Source organism: Bufo bufo, chromosome 3 (assembly GCF_905171765.1).
Source record: "Bufo bufo chromosome 3, aBufBuf1.1, whole genome shotgun sequence".
NCBI lineage: Eukaryota > Metazoa > Chordata > Amphibia > Anura > Bufonidae > Bufo > Bufo bufo.
In genome coordinates, this window is record NC_053391.1 from 183,643,774 (window position 1) to 183,665,798 (window position 22,025).

At 45.5% G+C, this 22,025-nt stretch overlaps 1 protein-coding gene across 1 annotated transcript in view; it reads left to right on the forward strand.

Annotated features, from left to right (window-relative positions):
• Window positions 1-6,442: 6,442 nt before the first annotated feature.
• LOC120994921 (amine oxidase [flavin-containing] A-like) overlaps window positions 6,443-22,025 on the forward strand; it is a 126,141-nt gene continuing 110,558 nt past the window's right edge. The window contains exon 1 of the mRNA XM_040423808.1: window positions 6,443-6,623. Coding sequence (XP_040279742.1) covers window positions 6,578-6,623 — 46 coding nt within the window. The 5' untranslated portion in view covers window positions 6,443-6,577. The remainder of the gene's footprint in view (window positions 6,624-22,025) is intronic.

A 22,025-nucleotide genomic window follows, 5' to 3' on the forward strand; every position in this document is an offset into this window, starting at 1 on the left:
TGGTAAAAGATCATGTGATGGACCATGTGATGACCGCAGTGGCGTCATCAAAGGTCCTATTCCTCAAAGAAGAAGAAAGAAGAGAAGCCGGGCTGCGCGATCAAGTGGATTAAGGTGAGTTAAATTATTTTTTATTTTTTTTTAACCCCTCCAGCACTATTGTACTATGCATTCTGTATTTAGAATGCTATTATTTTCCCTTATTACCATGTTATAAGGGAAAATAATAAAATCGACACAAAACCTAACCCAAACCCGAACTTCTGTGAAGAAGTCCGGGTTCGGGTCTGGATACCAAACATGCCGATTTTTCTCTCTTACAACGTTTTGCACCCGCACGGAAAAAACGCAAACATGAAACGCAATCGCAGTGAAAACTGACTTGTTTTAGTGTCAAAATCGCACCATTTTCCCTGAACGCATCCGGCCCCAATCCGCAACGCCCGTGTGAAAAGGGCCTAAAAGCTTTCTGCAGCCAGGAAATAACTGTTTTTTAACGCGATTCGCCGTGAATGAATTCGGATCGAACCAAATTTTTTCAAAAAATTTGGCGAACCGGCCGAATCTAATTTTTAAAAAATTCGCTCATCTCTAGTAATAACTTCAGAAATGAATTTCTACTGTTAAAAACCTTTTACCGAACTTTAGTTGGAACCGAACCCGAGTTTGGTAAAAGATTTTACACAGTAGAAATTAATTTATGAAGTTATTACCCAAAGACCCGCGAGACTTCGCAAAGTAATAACTTCGGCTCATAGGAGCTCTATACATTCTAATACTGTATGTTCACTCCGTACAGTATTCTAACAAAGTTTTATGCTAATTGACTTCGGATGTTTCATCCGAAGTCGATTCGCTCATCCCTAGTCACGATCATCACTGGTGACCCTTATTATAAAATCAGGTCTTATATCTACCTACTACTTTCTTTGTCCTTTCCTCTTAATTAGGACTGTTTAATACAATGGCTACGTAGATAGCAAAAGCAAAGAAGGGGCACACTCAAAAGGGCGCACGTGAAAGAACAAAGATGCACAATTTATTCAACCTAAAAACATATACAGTGGGATGCAAAAGTTTGGGCAACCTTGTTAATCGTCATGATTTTCCTGTATAAATCGTTGGTTGTTACGATAAAAAATGACAGATAAATATATCATATAGGAGACACGCACAGTGATATTTGAGACGTGAAATGAAGTTTATTGGATTTACAGAAAGTGTGCTATAATTGTTTAAACAAAATTAGGCAGGTGCATAAATTTGGGTACTGTTGTCATTTTATTGATTCCAAAACCTTTAGAACTAATTATTGGAACTCAAATTGGCTTGGTAAGCTCAGTGACCCCTGACCTACATACACAGGTGAATCCAATTATGAGAAAGAGTATTTAAGGGGGTCAATTGTAAGTTTCCCTCCTCTTTTAATTTTCTCTGAAGAGTAGCAACATGGGGGTCTCAAAACAACTCTCAAATGACCTGAAGACAAAGATTGTTCACCATCATGGTTTAGGGGAAGGATACAGAAAGCTGTCTCAGAGATTTCAGCTGTCTGTTTCCACAGTTAGGAACATATTGAGGAAATGGAAGACCACAGGCTCAGTTCAAGTTAAGGCTCGAAGTGGCAGACCAAGAAAAATCTCGGATAGACAGAAGCGACGAATGGTGAGAACAGTCAGAGTCAACCCACAGACCAGCACCAAAGACCTACAACATCATCTTGCTGCAGATGGAGTCACTGTGCATCGTCCAACCATTCGGCGCACTTCACACAAGGAGATGCTGTATGCGAGAGTGATGCAGAGGAAGCCTTTTCTCCGCCCACAGCACAAAAAGTGCCGCTTGAGGTGGGCTAAAGCACATTTGGACAAGCCAGCTTAATTTTGGAATAAGGTGCTGTGGACTGATGAAACCAAAATTTAGTTATTTGGCCATAACAAGGGGCGTTATGCATGGAGGAAAAAGAACACAGCATTGCAAGAAAAACACCTGCTACCTACAGTAAAATATGGTGGTGGTTCCATCATGCTATGGGGCTGTGTGGCCAGTGCAGGGACTGGGAATCTCGTCAAAGTTGAGGGACGCATGGATTCCACTCAGTTTCAGCAGATTCTGGAGACCAATGTCCAGGAATCAGTGACAAAGCTGAAGCTGCGCCGGGGCTGGATCTTTCAACAAGACAACGACCCTAAACACTGCTCAAAATCCACTAAGGCATTTATGCAGAGGAACAAGTACAACGTTCTGGAATGGCCATCTCAGTCCCCAGACCTGAATATAATTGAAAATCTGTGGTGTGACTTAAAGAGAGCTGTCCATGCTCGGAAGCCATCAAACCTGAATGAACTAAAGATGTTTTGTAAAGAGGAATGGTCCAAAATACCTTCAACCAGAATCCAGACTCTCATTGGAACCTACAGGAAGCGTTTAGAGGCTGTAATTTCTGCAAAAGGAGGATCTACTAAATATTGATTTCATTTCTTTTTTGTGGTGCCCAAATTTATGCACCTGCCTAATTTTGTTTAAACAATTATAGCACACTTTCTGTAAATCCAATAAACTTCATTTCACTTCTCAAATATCACTGTGTGTGTCTCCTATATGATATATTTAACTGACATTTTTTACCGTAACAACCAACGATTTATACAAGAAAATCATGACGATTAACAAGGTTACCCAAACTTTCGCATCCCACTGTACTCCCCTAAAAATAGATATACATAAAATGCAGGCTTTATACGGATATAAGACCTCTAAGTAGATAGGAATGAGTACCGTATATCAATGCGCCAGTCCCAGGGTGATTCCAGTAGCATATATGCCAGCTGTATACAGTTGAAATGAAGCCCGTGCTGATGAATAGAAAAGATGGTACATATATGCCGGCTATATAGCACTGGGAATGTAGCAAGTATCATGACATATACAGCGGCGCCCAGAGATCTCACTGCACTTACTATTATCCCTGGGCGCCGCTCCGTTCTCCCGTTATGTCCTCCGGTATGTTCGGGGACTTGGTTATAGTAGGCGGTGTCTGCCCTTGTTCTCCTGGGCGTCTCCTTCTCCCAGGCTGTAGCGCTGGCCAATCGCAGCGCAGAGCTCTGCGCTGTGATTGGCCAGCGCTACAGCCTAGGAGAAGGAGATGCCCAACAGAACAAGGGCAGACTCCTCCTACTATAACCAAGTCCCCTAAGTCTCCGCCTACTATAACCAAGTCCCCGAACATACCGGAGGACATAACGGGAGAACGGAGCGGCGCCCAGGGATAATAGTAAGTGCAGTGAGATCCCTGGGCACCGCTGTATATGTCATGATACTTAGTTCACAATGTTTGGACCGATGAAAGGTCCTCTTTAATATCAATGACTTCTGGTCGTTCCCAGTTAAATTCCAATTCATGTATGCGGCAATATTCACAGTTGGTAACACTGCATCACTTCCAAAAGTCACCTGGTAAGTTCACAATACCATAATGGGTGCTCCCCAGGAGCTGGGTCTTAACCGTCTTCACTGCCTCTTTGCAGCGCTGATTCCAGGCGGCCACACACCAGCGGCATCCCACGTGGTGTGCTAGACCTCAGCGTGGCGTCCCACGTGACCTGGTTGCTTAGGAGACCGGGTGAAGCTGAGATGACGTCACAAATAGGCGACCGCTTGCTCAAGATCCGGACAAAGCTGATTCTCCTTTATCTTCTTTTCTTATTGCAGATATTCTCTTGTAGGATTAGTAAGTGCAACGCTCACTCCTCACGCCATGGCATGCGCCGTCTCCTCAAACAGCTAATCGGCGGGGGTGTCAGGTGTCGGACTGCCTTTTTAGCACATTATTACAAGATGTAGGTCCCCCCTTTTGATTTTGCCCAGGGCCACATTTTGTCTAAAACCGGCCCTGCTGTTATGGGGACAGTTAATAAAATAAAATGGGTATATAGGGCTACTAGCGATTTCCCTGTAAAAAATAAACGAGGGCGTGGATTGGCCTCCTGGACACCTTTGGAACAAATTCAATAAACACACAAACAGACCAACAATCCATACTCGGGCAGCGCCAGGTACTTTTTCTAGTATACAGTATATATATATATATATATATATATATATATACACAATAGAACACGATGGCGGCACTGGACAAAAAGAGTGGCGGGTGCTAGGTGCAAGGGTATAGCTGCTTACCCAGTATAATAGACAGGAAACCGGACAGCACTCCAGGTAAAAATAAGTGGTTTATTCACCCATGTGGTGTAGGCCTACATCACATGGGTGAATAAACCACTTATTTTTTCCTGGAGTGCTGTCCGGTTTCCTGTCTATATATATATATATAATAAAAATCAATCTCTGTCTGTTCACCTGTCCTCTATAGACATCCAAATGCCTGAACTGTTGGACACCAATTTTGGCACTTAGGTACATCGGGTGTCTGGTAAGGTTTTCGGAAAAGGTCTCAGCTCTATGTAACATACAATTCTAGAGATAGTCCCAAAAAATATATTAGCCAACAGAAGGTTGCAGGTCTTTCACTCAAATCGTAACTGACATACACAAGGTCACATGTCCCTTATTAGCCAATTGAAGCTCGCAGGTCGAACAGTTTTCACATACACACAGTTTTACACCAGGTTTCCATAAAAACTCATCCATTTTTCTTCTGTTATAGGTCACTGTTAAGGGGGCGTGGTGATGTGGAGGTCACTGTTAAGGGGGCGTGGTGATGTGGAGGTCACTGTTAAGGGGGCGTGGTGATGTAGAGGTCACTGTTAAGGGGGCGTGGTGATGTGGAGGTCACTGTTAAGGGGGCGTGGTAATGTGGAGGTCACTGTTAAGGGGTGCGTGGTGATGTGGAGGTCACTGTTAAGGGGGTGTGGTGATGTGGAGGTCACTGTTAAGGGGGCGTGGTGATGTGGAGGTCACTGTTAAGGGGTGTGTGGTGATGTGGAGGTCACTGTTAAGGGGGTGTGGTGATGTGGAGGTCACTGTTAAGGGGGTGTGGTGATGTGGCGGTCACTGTTAAGGGGGTGTGGTGATGTGGAGGTAACTGTTAAGGGGGCGTGGTGATGTGGAGGTCACTGTTAAGGGGGCGTGGTGATGTGGAGGTCACTGTTAAGGGGGCGTAGTGATGTGGAGGTCACTGTTAAGGGGCGTGGTGATGTGGAGGTCACTGTTAAGGGGCGTGGTGATGTGGAGGTCACTGTTAAGGGGGCGTGGTGATGTGGAGGTCACTGTTAAGGGGGCGTGGTGATGTGGAGGTCACTGTTAAGGGGCGTGGTGATGTGGAGGTCACTGTTAAGGGGGCGTGGTGATGTGGAGGTCACTGTTAGGGGTCATGCACATGACCGTATGTATTTTGGGGTCCGCAAAAAATACGGATGACGTCCATGTGCATTCCGTATTTTGCGGAACGGAACTGCTGGCCCCTGATAGAACATCCTATCTTTGTATTTAATGCAGACAATAATAGGACATGTTCTATTTTTTGGCGGAACGGACATACGGAAACGGTATGCAGCACGCAGAGTAACTTCCTTTTTTTTTTAGCAGACCCATAGAAATGAATGGTTCCGCATACAGTCCGCAAAAAAACAAGCTGGAACGGAAAGAATATACTGTGTCACAACTGTACAGGTCTGTGCGCCTGAACAGCAAGGGGACAGATGTAGATTTCCGCTATAATCTATGGTGGTTTCCTGGTGCAGAGTATAACAAATATGACGGTCTGGCTAAGCTGACCGCACACCGAGCGCAGATTTGAAAGGCGATAAACGATGCGTAAAATCCCAAATAAGCTGCAACATTTTTTGTCAGCACAGTGTGCGCCAAACTATGTGATTTTTTGGCGCTGTAGAGATGATATGTGTGTATACAGGATATGATGCACGGTTTGGGTGTGTAAAACAGAGCGCGGATACAGTTACAGAGCGCGGATACAGTTACAGAGCGCGGATACAGTTACAGAGCGCGGATACAGTTACAGAACGCAGATACAGTTACAGAACGCGGATACAGTTACAGAGCGCGGATACAGTTACAGAACGCAGATACAGTTACAGAGCGCGGATACAGTTACAGAACGCGGATACAGTTACAGAACGCAGATACAGTTACAGAACGCAGATACAGTTACAGAGCGCGGATACAGTTACAGAGCGCGGATACAGTTACAGAGCGCGGATACAGTTACAGAGCGCGGATACAGTTACAGAGCGCGGATACAGTTACAGAGCGCGGATACAGCGCCTTTATAAATCATGCAGTGTGTACAGACTCCTAGTGCATAACTCTGCACTACAGATTGGACGCTATGGGACTCTCCCTTCCTGCTGTTGTTGTATGCAGAGGACTTTCTGAGAGGGCGGATGTCTGACAAGTTCTCCCATAGCCTTCAATGGCTGGGAACAGCCAATCCCTTGTACATTGTGCCTGTCAGTCCAAACCTGCAGCACACACAGAGCAGAGGCGGCAAAGCCCCTCACTGGAGCCATGCAGGGAGGGGGAGGGGCCGTGCGTCTGTCAGCCGGAGCTAGAAGCGCTCGCAGGGCTCTCAGAGGCCAGTGACTGAGGCAGCACAGCAGCCATGAGTTCCCTGCAAGATGTCATTGTCATCGGTGGAGGCATCTCAGGTCAGATAATTCTTCCTGTGCTTTATATACCAGCAAACCCCGCGCCTTGCTGCTGCTGACTATTGTAGGTTTCCAGGCAGGGAGTCCTGTGTGTCCAGCGTCATAGAAAGTCTAGAGCAATGCAGTTATCGCAGGCAGAACCTGCTCGGTGCAATCTGATCGTTGGCATGTAGGGTTGGATCCTCTGTGATGAAATCTGGCTACCTGGTCTCTTCTGCTACTTTATTGATGCTAATGGCTGCCTGGATCACATAAGGTTTATGTTCTGTATCCTTAGTTACTTAGATGTGAAAAGCTGACCTACCTGGCAGGGTGCCTGGTGGGTGGTCTGATGCTCCACACACACCCTAGGGTGGGCTCTTTACACCGGACCTATTAATAGAAGTGGAGATGGACGGTATACTGCGCTTTCCTCCGGTATGGTTGTATAAAGATGCCATTGTGTACATCTGGCATGGCTTTCCGTAAGTCCCCTGTGAATCACGGACTCCTGTTGTCTCCATGAACGCCATAGGCACCCATTGGGGCGCATTTACTATAGTGTTTGCGCTAGGGAACTTCGGTTTTCAAGTTCGGCGTACAAGTTTCGGGTTATCTAAGAATTGCGTAATGGATTCCCCTACCACGGACCATACGTTATAATCTATGGTAGCTGAATCCATAACGGAATTCATAGATACGCCGAACTTGAAAACAGAAGTTCGCTCATCCATAGTCTGCGCCCGTTTTTTGGAATAAAAATGCTGCTTTAGACAGTCTAATTAGTTTTTTGTCGCATTTACTACTGAAATTGCTGCTGTTTTGGTGGCTTTTTGTGCCTCGTTTGACTTAGGATTTTGAGACTCATTCAATAGTGTTCTAACTTTTGCAACTTTTTCCCGATCTATTTATGTAGGACCTAAATTTGTCACAAAAACAGTATAATTTCTACTCCGCTCCAGGGCTGGCGTACTTTTCTTCATCAGTTTTGAGTGGTGAAGTCCGATTTTTTTTTTTTGCACTAAAAGTCGCACTTTCAGGGAGACGTGCAACTTTCACAGCTCATTTGCACCTTTTTGTCACACGCATACTAATGAGACCAGTCCAAGTGAATATGAACCCGTCTAACTGAAACTGAACCACCAGAGGTCAGACTAATAAGGCTGAGTTCACACGAGCGGATGCCGTGCGTGGCATCCGCTCCGTAAAAGAGTGCCAAGACCCGATGCAGACTGCAGAGGCACGAAGCATTAACATGACTGATAATGCACCGTGCCTCTGCAGTCTGCATCGGGTCTTGGCACTCTTTCACGGAGCGGATGCCACGCACGGCATCCGCTCGTGTGAACTCAGCCTAACAGTACACATAGTCTACCGTACTTCATGCAACTTTTTATACGTACTAGACAAAAACTGACAGACAAATCAAATACGTTCATCTAATTTTTGCGAACTTAAAAAAAGGTGCCACGTTGACTTCTCTGTACAGAATCTCTGTACTCCCACATCTGTGGTTTTCCACGGACTGTGGTGACACCACGGAAGCATGCCCTATTCTTGTCCATTATTATGGATTCCTCATGCACATTAAAGTCTATGGGTCAGTGAAAACCATGGACACCACACAGATACCGTCCGTGCCGGATCTGCAAAACAGGCATATTGGCCGTGTGCGTTCCACATTTTGCGGAATGGAACGTCTGGCCCATAAGAGAGAAGTCATATATAGTGTTGAGCGAACTTCTGTTTTAAGTTCGGCGTCTAAAGTTCGGCTTCCGGTTAGCGGAGAATCCCGATATGGATTCCGAATTCCGTTGTGGTCCGTGGTAGCGGAATCAATAATCGGCCATTATTGATTCCGCTACCACGGACCACAACGGAATTCGGAATCCATATCGGGATTCTCCGCTAACCGGAAGCCGAACTTTAGACGCCAAACTTAAAACAGAAGTTCGCTCAACACTAGTCATATACTATCCATAATGCAAGAATAGAACATGTTCTTTATTTTTACGGATGCCACGGAACGGACATACGAATGCCGACCGCATCCGATCCATAAAAAATGTGGATTAGATGTGGACAAAAAATACGTTTGTTTGCATGAGCCCTTACTGATGGAAATAACTGACCAAATAAGTGAAATGTTAACTTTCGGACTCTTTTACACAAGTGTATTTACAATCCATATATGGGCTGGATTTTACGTACCGGAATCTGCTGCTAATTTTAATAAATAGATCTATTCACATGGGTGTGTAATGTCCGTCAGTATGTCCGTTTTGTCTCCAAATGCACGCACCTACAGTCTATGGGAGAGCATGAAAAATGCAGGGAGGAAAGAATACGCATATAAATCCTGATGAAATACTGATGACAATACTGATGGTAATTCATTAGGAATCCGTGCATAATCCAGAGCCAGAACACGGACAGATTTCAATACGCTCTTGTGAAAGAGGCCATAGGCCCCTTGCAGACGAGCGTGTCCAGATTAGATCCGGATGTGTTGCTAATGCGTTCAGTGAAAACTGCGCAATTTCTCAAACAAGTCCATTTAGATTTGTTTGCGATTGCATTCAGTTGTTCAGTTTTTATCTTGTGGGTGCAATGCGATTTAATGCGTTTTGCACGCGCGTGATAAAAAAACTGAATGTTTACAAACAACATCTCACACAGCCCCATTCACTTCTATGGGGCCAGCGTTGCGTTAAAATCGCAGACTATAGAACATGCTGCGATTTTCACGCAACGCACAAGTGATGCGTGAAAACCAACGCACATGTACACAGCCCCATAGAAATGAATGGGTCCGGATTCCGTGCGGGCGCAGTGCGTTCGCATCACGCATTGCACCCTCGCAGAATACTCGCTCGTGTGAAAGGGGCCTTAGTCTATTAGTCTACTTTCACACTAGTGTTTGTTTTCGGTATTGATATCCCTCATAAGGGCTGAATACCGGAAAAAACGCTTCAGTTTTATCCCCATTCATTGTCAATGGGGACAAAACTGAACAGAACGGAATGCTCCAAAATGCGTTGCGTTCCCAGACCGGAGAGCAAACCGCAACATGTTGTAGTTTGCTTTCTGTCCTGGGATGCGGAACAAGACAGTCAACGGGGACGGATCCGTTTTCTCTGACACAATAGAAAATTGATCCGTCCCCCATTGACTTTCAATGGAGTTCATGACGGATTCGTCTTGGCTATGTTAAAGATAATACAACCGGATCCGTTCATAAACGATGCCGACTGTTGTATTATCAGTAACGGAAGCGTTTTTGCTGGACCCTGCCGGATCCAGCAAAAATGCTGGTGTGAAAGTAGCCTTAGTCTCAGTATAAGGCCTTGTGCACACGACCGTTCTATTATGGGCGTCCCGTTCCGTAAATAGCGGAATGCTCACAGGCGGCATCCGTGTTTTGTGGATTGGCAATTTGCAGACCGCAAGACGCGGCACGGTCGTGTGCATGTAGTCTTCTACAGTAGCAGCAAAGTAGATCAGATTTTCGAAGTCTCATCTACACGGTGCGGAAAGTTTGAGCCCTTGTCAAAATCCATAAGTAACATGTGGATTTTTCTGCAGAAACGCAGCGCAGTCTGCACAAAGACTACACTGCCGTGTGCATGTGCCCTCCCAGTCCCAGAAATGTAATCTGCTGTGAATGCACTCTCGCAGTTTGGCTGACGAGATAAAGGGGAAGTCGGTGGAATGAAAAGTGACTTGGACCAGGCGTCAGCAACCGACTGCACTCTTAGGGCTGTAAAATGACAACTCCCAGCGTCCACACTTGCTTGGCTCCTAAAGAATAGTATGAAACATTCTGGGAGTTTATAGTCAGAACAGCCGGAGTGGCAGAGGTTGCTAGTCCCTGTCTTAGGCCTCATGCACACAGCCGTATCCGTACCAGACTCTGGTACAGTACATGTTTATCAGTAGTTGTCTTGAAGGGAATGGTGTTTATAGACAGCGTGGCCTATGGTCGCTCAGTAGCTGCACAGAATGTGTTGATGAATACGGCACATTCAGGTATACTGCTCAGTGATATGTCGGTATTAAAAAATATGGCTATATAGTCAGCGGGTGTCAGTTCTAGCAGAACACCTCTTTAGCCCCTATTCCTCTGCATGGAATCGGCTCGATTATACCAGGGATCTCAAGTCTCCCGGAGGTTCAGGGAGTCTCCCTCTATTAGATAGCGGCTCCCTGACACCCGCATGTGAGACAATAGACAATATATCCCGGAAAGGTTCACTGATAGCAGAGCAGAGAGATAGGAGAAGTGACAGGACACAGAGTTTAGATTGCAGGTTGAATTAACCCTTTAGGGTCAAATTGGCTTCTCAAGGAGAAATATATGTTAAAGGCATCCCTTCTTCTGTCTCATTCAGTAGCTATATAACTATTGAGAGAGATGTATTTTTTTTTTAATACATTTACACATTTAACCCTCCATTTTAATTATATTATTTACCCCAGTGTTAAATTCACCCCCCTGGATGCTTGTTTTTTTTTTCCTACAGTGGGGTAGATAATTACACACAGGGTTTTAAAGAATAAACTTCCTGACTCAGACCAAGAGCCGACTCAGCGAGTCAGCAAGTGAATGGAAGCATCCGCGCATGCGCATTGCGCAACCTAAGCTTCGGTTCACTTGCTTCATGTCAGCTCAGCGAATGAACCGAAGATTCGATTCATGAATCGGTTCATTTGAATGAACTGATTCAAATGAACCGATTAATGTGAAAAATCAGAACTTCCCATCTCTAGTTTACTCGCAGTAAACCTTTCCAGCAACCTGTAGCAGTGTCCCCTTCTCGGCTCGTGCGCACAGTGCAAGAAGAAGACGATGCCAGCAGTCTGCAATGGCGCATCAGGCTGAGCCTGTCCGCACGCGCGGGATCTCAAAGCGGGAGGAGGGAGAGGCGGCACTGAGGAGTAGAAGGCGGCGCTGGGCACGAACGGCGATGCGTGCGGCCGGGCACTATGCATCCACAGACCTTCCCTGCTTGGGCACCTTAATTCAATGATTGACAGGTTAGTAAAACCTGTTTTTCCGCAGAATAAAGCCACAAATAGCTTTTATAAGGCCACCTTAGAAATCCGAATGCTACCCTGGACATGAGCAGCTGTTTAGCTCACAGGGCTTATAGGTGGTGACAGAATCCCTTTAATCATATACATAAATATGATAATTTGGGGCAGGGTAATGAGCCCAGTCCTCCACACCATAGAGCAAAGTGTGCAGATACTGCATATGTTTGGAAAATGTAATAAAAGTTTGTGAAAGAAAAAAAAAGAAAACCTCCCTGAAATGAGTTTTTGCAGGTTGGGATGTCTGTTATACAGTTTTTCCACTAGGCCAGAGTTGCACATAGTACCTGGTACTTTTTTTGCTACCACATTCGAGGAGGTTCCAAGTGAGCCAAGCCGATACCATGAAGGTCACATGACCACACTGATGACTAGTGGTTAGTCTGAGGAGGTACTGTATATAAAATGGAAAACAAACTGCTTGGTACCAAAACATAGTAGAGGGAAGTAGGGTAAAGCCGGTGTTCTAACAAAAATCCTTACTTCGTGAAAATTCCTTACCCCTCGTGACTTCCGGGGGTGTGCGCCTCAGCGCAAGCGCACTACCACGTCACAGGTAAGGTAAAATTACATGGAACGCTGACTCATAGACACCGTGCCTGTCGCCCTCAGGGGGTAAGGAGATCGGACGGTCTTTTCTCCTTACCCTCACACTGCGCATGCGCGGATTGTGAAGTCTTACTTTGCTCCCAGCACTATCAGCCATCCGGGGGGTGGGGGGTGGGTGCAGCATATTGGGGGGCACAACTCTAACCCTTGTGAGGGTAAGGAGATTTCGCAATCCGCGCATTCGCAGTGTGAGGGTAAGGAGAAAAGATCGTCAGATCTCCTTACCCCTGATGGCGCGTGCGCGGTGTCCGTGAGTCAGCGCTCCCTGTAATTTTACCTTATCCGTGCCGTGGTAGAGCGCTTGCGTTGAGGCGCACACCCTCGGAAGTCACGAGGGGTAAGGTATTTTCACGAAGTAAGGATTTTTGTTAGAACACCGATACCATGTAGTAGAAAAGTGGCTTTTGAAAAGAACCACTCCATTGTCCAGAAGGCTATCACCTAGAAGACCACTTTTCAATGCAGTTTTGGATGATTTTCTGAGAGTGGTTTCGCTGTATCTTTATTATTATTTTGACTGTTTTCACTTATTTTACAGCACAGTGTAGAAAACATGTTAGGCTACTTTCACACTTGCGGCAGGACGGATCCGACAGGCTGTTCACCCTGTCGGATCCGTCCTTCCGCTATTTCGCCGTGCCGCCGGACCGCTGCTCCGTCCCCATTGACTATAATGGGGACGGGGCGGAGCTCCGGCGCAGTATGGCAGTTCGCGGTGAGAGGCCGCCGGACTAAAAAGTCGGACATGCAGGATTTTTAGTCCGGCGGCCTTTCGCCGTGCACTGCCGTGCTGCGCCGGAGCTCCGTCCCCGTCCCCATTATAGTCGAAATAGCGGAAGGACGGATCCGACAGGGTGAACAGCCTGTCGGATCCGTCCTGCCGCAAGTGTGAAAATACCCTTACCAGTTTAGGTGCTGCTGACAGATACTTTTCCACATGCAAATATGCTGCAGATTCTCATTGTAGACCCTGCAACAAAATCTCCTGCAATCTACTGCACAATGTAGTCCAGTGAAGTTGGTAATACAAAGGGGGAAATCCACATGAGTATGTTGCAGATTTCATTGCAGATTTGCCCCGTGTGAACATAGCCTTGTTATGGCTTCAGTTGTATTCTAAGGCTGAGTTCACACGGGCGAGATTTCCGCGCGGGTGCAATGTGTGAGGTGAACGCATTGCACCCGCACTGAATCCGGACCCATTTATTTCTATGGGGCTGTGTACATGAGCGGTGATTTTCACGCATCACTTATGCCAGGGCTCGACAAATCCCAGGCGCCAGGTCGCCATGGCGACCAGGAATTTAGTCCTGGTGCTTGGGTATTTGTCAGCCCGTTTTCAAAGGTGCCCGGGCAATGGGTGCGGAGCTGCCGTTCTGTCCGGAGGCAGCACCGTTTGAAACAGCTCCTCAGTGAGATGCTGGCAGCAGGGAGGGGAGGGACTCGGGAGGAGTGTAATCTGATCCTAGAGTGGAAGCTGCTTCTGCCAGCCCCTCCCCGCCCACCAACCAATCAGAGCTGAGGCAAGGCAAGCACTAGCAGTTCTGGGTCACTGACACAAGTACAGGAGGGAGTCTAGAAAGAATCGAATGAGTCTCGGGTTAAAAGAATCTAAAGATCCGACTTAGGCCTCATGCACACGACCGTTGTGTGCATCCGCGGCCGTTGCTCCGCTTTCCGTTTTTTTTCGCGGACCCATTGACTTTCAATGGGTCTGTGGAAAAATCGGAAAATGCACCGTTTGGCTTCCGCGTCCGTTATCCGTTTTTCTAGTCCGTGAAAAAAATATGACCTGTCCTATTTTTTTCACGGACAATGGTTCACGGACCCATTCAAGTCAATGGGTCCGTGAAAAATCACGGATGCACACAAGATAGTCATCCGTGTCCGTGATCCGTGTCCGTTTTTCCTATAATTTTCAATGCAAACTTTTTTTTTTTCACTTTTCATGTCCGTGGATCCTCCAAAAATCAAGGAAGACCCACGGATGAAAAAACGGACACGGATCACAGAACTACGGAACCCGTTTTTGCGGACCGCAAAAAAAAACGGTCGTGTGCATGAGGCCTTAGAGACTCATTCGATTCTTTGAGTTAAAAGAACCGTGAGTCAGAGTCTAGAACAGGTTACACTGAGGCTTTCGGCTGATGCTTTTGTTGCAGCAGTGATAAGATTAAGGGACAGGAGCAGAGAGATGAGAAGTGACAGATGACACAGTTTAGATTACAGTTTGAATTAACCCTTTAGGATCAAATTGGCTTCTCAAGGAGATATACACTCACCTAAAGAATTATTAGGAACACCTGTTCTATTTCTCATTAATGCAATTATCTAGTCAACCAATCACATGGCAGTTGCTTCAATGCATTTAGGGGTGTGGTCCTGGTCAAGACAATCTCCTGAACTCCAAACTGAATGTCAGAATGGGAAAAAAAGGTGATTTAAGCAATTTTGAGCGTGGCATGGTTGTTGGTGCCAGACGGGCCGGTCTGAGTATTTCACAATCTGCTCAGTTACTGGGATTTTCACGCACAACCATTTCTAGGGTTCACAAAGAATGGTGTGAAAAGGAAAAAACATCCAGTATGCGGCAGTCCTGTGGACAAAAATGCCTTGTGGATGCTAGAGGTCAGAGGAGAATGGGCCGACTGATTCAAGCTGATAGAAGAGCAACGTTGACTGAAATAACCACTCGTTACAACCGAGGTATGCAGCAAAGCATTTGTGAAGCCACAACACGCACAACCTTGAGGCGGATGGGCTACAACAGCAGAAGACCCCACCGGGTACCACTCATCTCCACTACAAATAGGAAAAAGAGGCTACAATTTGCACGAGCTCACCAAAATTGGACTGTTGAAGACTGGAAAAATGTTGCCTGGTCTGATGAGTCTCGATTTCTGTTGAGACATTCAAATGGTAGAGTCCGAATTTGGCGTAAACACAATGAGAACATGTATCCATCATGCCTTGTTACCACTGCCAGGCTGGTGGTGGTGGTGTAATGGTGTGGGGGATGTTTTCTGGGAACACTTTAGGCCCCTTAGTGCCAATTGGGCATCGTTTAAATGCCACGGGCTACCTGAGCATTGTTTCTGACCATGTCCATCCCTTCATGACGACCATGTACCCATCCTCTGACGGCTACTTCCAGCAGGATAATGCACCATGTCACAAAGCTCAAATCATTTCAAATTGGTTTCTTGAACATGACAATGAGTTCACTGTACTAAAATGGCCCCCACAGTCACCAGATCTCAACCCAATAGAGCATCTTTGGGATGTGGTGGAACGGGAGCTTCGTGCCCTGGATGTGCATCCCTCAAATCTCCATAAACTGCAAGATGCTATCCTATCAGTATCGGCCAACATTTCTAAAGAATGCTATCAGCACCTTGTTGAATCAATGCCACGTAGAATTAAGGCAGTTCTGAGGGCAAAAGGGGGTCCAACACTGTATTAGTATGGTGTTCCTAATAATTCTTTAGGTGAGTGTATATGTTAAAGGCATCCCTTCTTCTGTCTCATTCAGTAGCTATATAACTAATAGTACTTTCACACTTGCGGCAGGACGGATCCGGCAGTTTGTTCACCCTGTCGGATCCGTCCTTCCGCTGTTTCGCCGAACCACCGCTCCATCCCCATTGACTAAAATGGGAGCAGAGCTCTGGCGCAGCACGGCAGTGCATGGTGAAAGGCCGCCAGACTAAAAGTACTGCATGTCCAACTTTTTAATCCGGGAACTGCCGTGCTGCGCCGGAGCTCCACCCCCGTCCCCATTATAGTCAATAGGGTCCGTGGACGGAGCGGCGGTATATGTAACATGGTATACAGCATTATTGGGGGGCTCTATGGAAAAGTGGGGGGGGGGAGCACTATGGGGGCACCTACTGGGGGCTTTATGACGCGGCTCCGCCTGTTTCCTAACTTTTTTAGCTGGCTCCTAGATTCCAAGGAAATTTGTCAAGTCCTGACTTATGCGTTGTGTGAAAATCGCAGCATGCTAATACTTGTCCCCATCTAAATCGTCTAATTCCTGTAGATAATGATTGTGCCAGAGGGGCGTACAATACAGAGATCCCCTTATTCCCAACCATCCTTTACTCCACGCTTTGGTAAATAGCTTCCTAGATTCTCTATAGTCCTGTTGGATACTGGATAATCGCCCGGACTCTAATAGCGTAAACATGTTATCATGTAAGGAACTACTAACCAAGGTCCGACAGAGTAGACTTTTCTCTCATTGACAATAAAGCCATAGCTGTGCAGCTATAAAAATAACCCTTAAAATATGGAAGATTCAACCCTTCCTGTTCCATCTACTTATAAAGGTACTCCATCTTTAGCCTTACCTGTTTTCTTCCCCAAAGTAAATCGTTAATAATTCTTTCAATAATTTGAAAAACTTATCCTGAATCCATATCTGAGAATTCCTAAGGATATAGAGAAGTTGAGGTAATATCACCATCTTCACCAGGGATATTCTGTCGGCTCTAGATAAAGGAAGTCGAAGCCATACCATAACTTTTGACCTCAATTTACTAATCAATGGGATCAGGTTGAGCTGTAGAAAATCTTGAATCTTGGGAGATATAATCATTCCCAAGTATACAAATAAATCCGCAATCTTTAACATACTCAAAGGCCCAGCAATAGAATAATCAGGTCTTTCTAACGGCATAAGAGTTGTCTTTGACCAGTTAATATCAAGGCCCGAGACTTCACCAAAGGAATTAACTATTTGGATAAGTTCTGGAAGTACAGTATTAGTATGATTTATAAAAAACAGGACATCATCTGCATATAGGGAAATACGGTCCTCTACTCCTGATATCCCAAACCCTTCGCCTAACCCTAGCAGTTAGAGGCTCGATATAAATATCAAATAGTAATGGAGAAAGTGGACATCACAGTCGGGGACCTCTACTCAAGGGAAAACTCCTTGTCAAACTCCCATTAATATTCAGTCTAGCCGTAGGGGACTTATACAAGAGCTTAATCATATTTATGAATTTGGTACCAAATCTCATTTTCCTTAAAACCCTCCAGAGGAATTCCCGCTCCACCCTGTCAAACGCCCTAGAGGCGTCTAAAGACAGAATGGAGCGAGAACCTCCCCGGAAGACTGTATATTCGCATACAACTGATGCAGATTATAATGAGTACCTTTATTGGGAATGAACCCGTTCTGGCCGGGATGTATAATTGATGAAATAACATTGGATAGCCTTGTAGATAGAATCCTTGAGAGAAGCTTCATATCAGTATTCAATAAGGAGATTTGCCTATATGACCCTATATCTAAGGGGTCCTTACCCTTTTTCAATATTAATATTATTACAGCCTCTGTCATCGATTCTGGATACCTACCCTCCTTCAATGATCCGGTGAACACCTCCAAAAGACTGTGTTTAGGGTAGAATTCATATGGGAATCCATCGGACCCAGGGGAGGAGTTTCCAGAACATGCCTTCAGTGCTGCCTCTAATTCCTCTAAAGAAAGATCTACATCAAGAAATTCTCTTTGGATATCTGTAAGAGCTGGGAGAGAAATAGAATCCAAATATGAGTCCATCTCTTGATCTAAAATAACCCTATCTGTGTTGCGGTGCGGTTCACCATGTCTTGTATTGCCGTGCAGGCTGGCTGCATGCTTTTTGCGTACTGGCTGCGGGTGATTCCGTGCAGGCGGGTTGCTTTTGGCTGAGTGCTGGCTGGGTATTAGTGTGAACCTGCCCGTGTACGTGTGTACCCCTTTGACTGTGTCTGTAGTTCTGTATCCCGTGTTACTGGTTGCCAAGGGCAGCACCCGGTCCTGTATCCACCTGTGTGTGGTTCTTGAGTATCTGCTCCGGTTCTAGATCATCAGTTAAATGAAAGTGCAGAACCCCTTTAAGTTCCCATGAGCTGTGGGGCTTGGGGTCAGTTCTGTTTTGTCTGTCAGTCTGTCCTGTTTCGTTGTAGGTGTAGCTCCTTGTGTATGGTTCCGCCTGATTTTGCATTGTTGTATTCTGTACCTTGTTTTTGCCATGTCCTGTTCTGACTGTATATGCCCTGTATTTTGTTATTTGTTCCTGTTCTGTTCCTTGCCAGCCTAGCAGAGCTTATCTGCGTCTGAGCCTAGCAGAGCTTATCTGCGTCTTTCCATCCTTATACTTACACATTTGGTAAGTTTGTGTCTGGGTTTTCCTGTTGCTCGTTCGCCAGGTCTCGTGCATACCCAGATTCTACAGGTTCATTTCTGTTGAGTAGACACCTGGGTTTTCTATTGGGCCAATTGCCATGCAAGACATCCTGGGTTTCCAGTCCAGGTCCCCACAGCAATTCTGTGGTCCTCGTTATCCAGAAGTACCTTCCGCACATCATCTTCAGTCGTCAGACATGCTTATCCTTCTTGTGGATATTATGTGCTGCTATCCACATCTTCTGAAGCCTCTCGAGCCCTTGGGCTTCGTTTAACTGGGTTTTCCTCTTTTTGCCCAGTCTAAGGGTACTTTGACACTTGCGTTGTTTGATGCAGGCAGGCAGTTCCGTTGCCTGAACTGCCTGCCTGATCAGGCAAACTGTATGCACACGCATGTCATTTTTTCTGACTGATCAGGCATTTTTCAGACTGATCATGATCCTGATCAGTCTGAAAAATGCCTAATCAGGCAGATAAAATGCATTGCAATACCGGATCAGTTTTTCCGGTGTCATCAGGGAAAACGGATCCGGTATATTTTTTTCCCTCATTTTTAAAGGTCTGCGCATGCTCAGACCAGAAGGCCGGATCCGGCATTCAGGCAAGTCTTCAGTTTTTTTCGCCGGAGATAAAACCGTAGCATGCTACGGTTTTCTCTTTTGCCTGATCAGTCAAAATGACTGAACTGAAGACATCCTGAACGGATTACTCTCCGTTCAGAATGCATGGGGATATGCCTGATCAGTTCTTTTCCGGTATAGAGCCCCTGTGATGGAACTCTATGGCGAAAAAGAAAAACGCTAATGTGAAAATGCAGTGCGTTCTGCGCTCTCTTGCTGGCCTTCCTGGTTCATGCTCTTCCTGTCTTATTCAGGGTTCCTGTGCATTCTTTCCCCACATTTCTGTGCGGGGCCTTAAGACCGGCCTTAGATTTGTTCTAGTCTTTAATCCCCCCCCCCCCATGGTACTGCTTTGGAACGTCCCATGGTCTCCTGTGTCCCCTAATGATACGAGCGAGAAAATAGGATTTTTTGTGCTTACCTGTAAAATCCCTTTCTCGCTGAGACACAGCACCCACCCAGTAAGTTCATTGCTGGTTCTTTTTGGTGGGTCCCACCTGTTCTTGGTTCTGACCCATCTCCAGCTGTCTTTCCGCCAATTGGTTTCTGTTGGCTTCTCCTGGCTGCTCCTACTGCTTTTGTACAAACTGATTAGCTCAGTGTATTCAGGAGGGATATAGCTGAGCAGAGGAGCTAACACAGTTTTTGCCTAGTGTCGCCTCCTAGTGGCAGTAGCAGCACTCGGCAAGAAAAGGATTTTAGAGGTAAGCACAAAAAATCCTTTTTTTTTTTTTTTTTTCTTTTCCGGAACGGACATACAGATGCAGACAGCACACAAGCGGATTGCATGCGGACCAAAAACACCGGTCATGTGCATGAGGCCTTAATTTCCTTTTGGTCATGTAAATGTACCTTAAAAATCTTTCATGCCTTTATCAGCTCTAGCTTGCCTCTAAATGGGTTTTCTCATGACAAATGCCAATAACTGACTAGAGGCTCTTTCAGACAATTTATATGAAACCTGTCCATGTTCTGACTGGTAAGATGGACAAGTTTCAAACGGACCACTCATGGATGACTAGAATGATGAGTCTTGTGGGAAACATTCGAGCATGCTGCAATTTTCATCTGTGTGGAATATTATGCATGTAAATTGGCCCATTGACTATAATGGTTCAGTGTTCAGTCCAGGAGCTGTCCGTTCTATGCTCCGACAGCACCCAGACATGAACATTGCCTTTCTGAATGAGCCCTTAGGCCCATTGCAGACGAGCGTGTCTGGATTAGGTCTGCAATCAGGGAAAATTGTGCGAGTAGGTACGCAATTCCAGTCAGTTTTGACTGCGATTGTGTTCCGATGTTCAGTTTTTATTGCGCGGGTGCAATGCATTTTGCTCACGCGTGATAAAAAACTGACTGTGGTACCCAGACCCGAACCCGGACTTCTTCACTGAAGTTTGGGTTAGGTGTTGTGTAGATGTTATTATTTTCCCTTATAACGTGGTTATAAGGGAAAATAATAGCATTCTGAATACAGAATGTTTACTAAAATGTGGTTTTAGGGGTTAAAAAAATATATAATAATTAACTCACCTCATCCTGTTGTTGGCGCAGCCGGCACCTTCTTCTTTCTTCTTTTTTCAGGACCTGCCAAAGGACCTTTGATGAAGTAATCTTCTCTCTTCATTCAGCAGGACCTGCGCTGACGTCACTGCGCTCACCACGTGGTGAGCGCTATTACGTCATCAAAGGTCCTTTGGCAGGTCCTGAAAGGAGATGTCGGCTGCTCGAACAACAGGATGAGGTGAGTAAATTTTTTTAAAAAATTTTTAACCCCTCATGCCACATTTTAGTAAGCATTCTGTATTAAGAATGCTATTATTTTCCCTTATAACCATGTTATAAGGTAAAATAATACAGTAAATTGACTTTTATGAATTTACTTACATCATTGCATGATTTTCCTATTTTATGACGTAAAGTCATGATTTTATTAAAGACACGGAGGCGAGTATTGCTATCTCTTTCTTTACTAAAATCATATAGCAGCAAAGAACAAACATATCCATCAAAATGGAAACCATGGCAACCAATTCCTCCCCACTGTGCCAGTATAACAGTCCTGGTCTCTGTCAACTCCTCCTCTTTCTTTGGTAATGATAGTCCACCGGAAAACTGAGCGACGACCAAATACTCCATACAACCGAAACCAAACACGACTCTTCAACCGAAGAATGCAACTGGAAACTCAAACGCCATCAGCAGTAGGAAAACGGTAAATTCATCCTATGAAAAGAAAACAAAACAAAAGGTAGAAAACGCCCAAATAATGAAGTAAAACAATCTTCAGTAATGCATTGCAGTGTACATATAGTAACATAAAAAGTGAATGCAAACATAATATAAATTCACAATAATCACGTCCCAAATCGAGGGGGGAAAAAAATTAGGCGGGGCAATACTCTCCTCCGTGTCTTTAATAAAATCATGACTTTACGTCATAAAATAGGAAAATCATGCAATTTTATTACATGACACGGAGGCTCCTATTGCGAGTTTAAAGCTGACTTACCACAGAGGAAAAAACATGAACCGTAGGCCGGAAATAGAATTCACGAAATGTAGATACTCGTGACCAATCCGCCAGTCTCATAATGTCCTCCAAACGGGCACCTGCCACAGCCATGGAGGTTGCCGAAGCTCCTCTAGTGGAATGGGCGGTGAAAACCGCGGTATCCACACCTGCCAAGGACATAACCCACTTCACCCAGCGGGCCAGAGTGATCGTTGAGACCGGATGGAAAGGGCGCCGGTACGACAGAAAAAGCTGAGAACAAGCAGGAGAGCGATGAGGGAGATTACGACTACGTACCTCATACTCCCGGAGGCAAGCCACAGGGCAGAGGGCAGGAGAATCCGGAAAACACGGATAGGAAACGGACCGGATATTAGTCTTTGTGCGTCGTGTGATGTTAA